The following is a 2,400-nucleotide window of genomic DNA, read 5'->3' on the forward strand; positions in this document are numbered from 1 at the left end:
ACACGCTCGGCTAATTTTGTTTTTTAGTAGAGACAGGGTTTCTCCAGGTTGGTCAGGCTGGTCTTGAACTCCCGACCTCAGGTGATCCGTCCGCCTTGACCTCCTAAGATTATAGGTGTGAGCCACCATGCCCAGCCTTGGGTTTTTTTGTTTTTTTTTTTTGAGATGGAGTCTCGCTCTGTCGCCCAAACTGGAGTGCAGTGGCCGGATCTCAGCTCACTGCAAGCTCCGCCTTTCGAGTTGACGCCATTCTCCTGCCTCAGCCTCCCGAGTAGCTGGGATTACAGGCGCCCGCCACCTCGCCTGGCTAGTTTTTTGTATTTTTTAGTAGAGACGGGGTTTCACCATGTTAGCCAGGATGGTCTCGATCTCCTGACCTTGTGATCCGCCCGTCTCGGCCTCCCAAAGTGCTGGGATTACAGGCTTGAGCCACCACACCCGGCCGCCTTGGGTTTTTTTTTAAAGGAGACAAGGTCTCGCTCTATTGCCCAGGCTGGAGTGCAATGGCATGATCATAGTTCACTATAGCCTAAACCTCCTAAGATCAAGTGATCCTCTGGCCTCAGCCTCCCTAGTAGCTGGGACTATAAGGCATGTGCCACCACATCCAGCTAATTACTATTTTTTTTTTTTTTTGTATTTTTTTATAGAGACAGGGTCTTGCTTTGTTGCCTAGGCTGGTTTCGAACTCCTGACCTTTGTGATCCTTCCACCTCGGCCTCCCAAAATGCTGGGATTACAGGTGTGAGCCACTGTGTCCAGCACTTTCGTTTATATATGTTTACACAGTGTTCCATCATAGCAGTCACAGGCAGGGATATGTTGGCACAAGTACTGGCATGTCTCTGCACAACCCTTAACCACTGGGGAGATTTGAGGGTGGCAGTGTGCTCACCCCACCCCATCCAGGGCCTGGAAGTGCAGAAGCATGCCACAACCCACTCTCTCCTTCCACTTGGGCCCAATCCTATGGATGACAGTGAAAAGGTAGGTAAGTGGAAGATAAAACAAAAGGGACTTTGTGCTGCTGCTCGTATAGAGTACGAGGGAGCAAACAGCCCCTTCCTAAGGGGGAGTAGGGCAGTAGGTCAGACAGAGGGATAAAAATGGTCTTTCCTATGGGTCTCAACACCCAGAATCCTTACCTTGCGCAGCACCATGACAATGCTGTAGGTACAGAGGAAGCAGTTAGGGTCTCTCTCATCCAGGCCTAGCGCAGATTTCATGGTCAGCCAGGGCCCTCGCCCAAAATCCTCCTCGACGGATGCCTGGGAACTAGCAACAATCTGGTACCACAGAGCAGAGGGGGAGCCTATATGAATAGGTCTACCTTGCTACAGACTGTTGATTGAAACAGGGTGGAAGGGTGAGAGAGGAAAAGCAAATCCCCTCGGAAAAACTGTAGTACAATGGCCACAGTCTCTCCTCTCGTTTATCTCCAAGGCCAGAAAATGGCATGTGAAATCTTTTTTTTTTTTTTTTTTGAGACGGAGTCTCGCTCTGTCACCCAGGCTGGAGTGCAGTGGCACGATCTCGGCTCACTGCAACCTTTGCCTCCCGGGTTCACGCCATTCTCCCTCCTCAGCCTCCCGAGTAGCTCGGACTACAGGCGCCTGCCACCATGCCTAGCTAATTTTTTGTATTTTTAGTAGAGACGGGGTTTCACCATTCACAGGATGGCCTCGATCTCCTGACCTTGTGATCCACCTGCCTTGGCCTCCCAAAGTGATGGGATTACAGGCATGAGTCACCGCACCTGGCCTCTTTATTTTTTCTTTTTCTTTTTTTTTCTGATTGCTTTGGCATTTGAAGCATGTGAAAATCTTGTTGCATATCACAGCTTTCATTCAGCAGATACTCTTTTTTTTTTTCCTTTTAAAATCAGGTCCTATCTGCAAGACTAGGTATGAAAAACAAATTTTTAATAAAATCAGCTCCTGGGCCAGGCGCAGTGGCTCACCTGAAGACAAGAGTTCGAGACCAGCCTGGCCAACATGGTGAAACCTCCTCTCTACTAAAAATACAAAAATTGGCTGCGTGCAGTGGCTAACACCTGTAATCCCAGCACTTTGGGAGGCTGAGGCGGGCAGATCACGAGGTCAGGAGATGGAGACTATCCTAGCTAACACGGTAAAACCCCGTCTCTACTAAAAATACAAAAGTTAGCCGGGCATGGTGGCACGCGCCTGTAGTCCCAGTTACTCGGGAGGCTGAGGCAGGAGAATAGCTTGAACCCAGGAGGCAGAGGTTGCAGTGAGCCGAGATCACGCCACTGCACTCCAGCCTGGGCGACAGAGCGAGAATCTGTCTCAAAAAAATTAAAATAACATAAAATAACATAAAATAAAAAATAGGCCGGACACGGTGGCTCAAGCCTGTAATCCCAGCACTTTGGGAGGC

At 49.5% G+C, this 2,400-nt stretch overlaps 1 protein-coding gene across 1 annotated transcript in view; it reads right to left on the reverse strand.

The window, feature by feature from the left end:
* Positions 1–1,088: 1,088 nt before the first annotated feature.
* Positions 1,089–2,400, reverse strand: part of LOC108525450 (uncharacterized protein C17orf53-like) — a gene marked incomplete at its 5' end in the record, with an annotated part of 6,135 nt that continues 4,823 nt past the window's right edge. Inside the window, one exon of the mRNA XM_017866421.1 lies at positions 1,089–1,334. Coding sequence (XP_017721910.1) covers positions 1,089–1,334 — 246 coding nt within the window. The remainder of the gene's footprint in view (positions 1,335–2,400) is intronic.

The sequence above is a fragment of the Rhinopithecus bieti genome, unplaced genomic scaffold (assembly GCF_001698545.2).
Source record: "Rhinopithecus bieti isolate Rb0 unplaced genomic scaffold, ASM169854v2 scaffold_53642, whole genome shotgun sequence".
Lineage (NCBI taxonomy): Eukaryota > Metazoa > Chordata > Mammalia > Primates > Cercopithecidae > Rhinopithecus > Rhinopithecus bieti.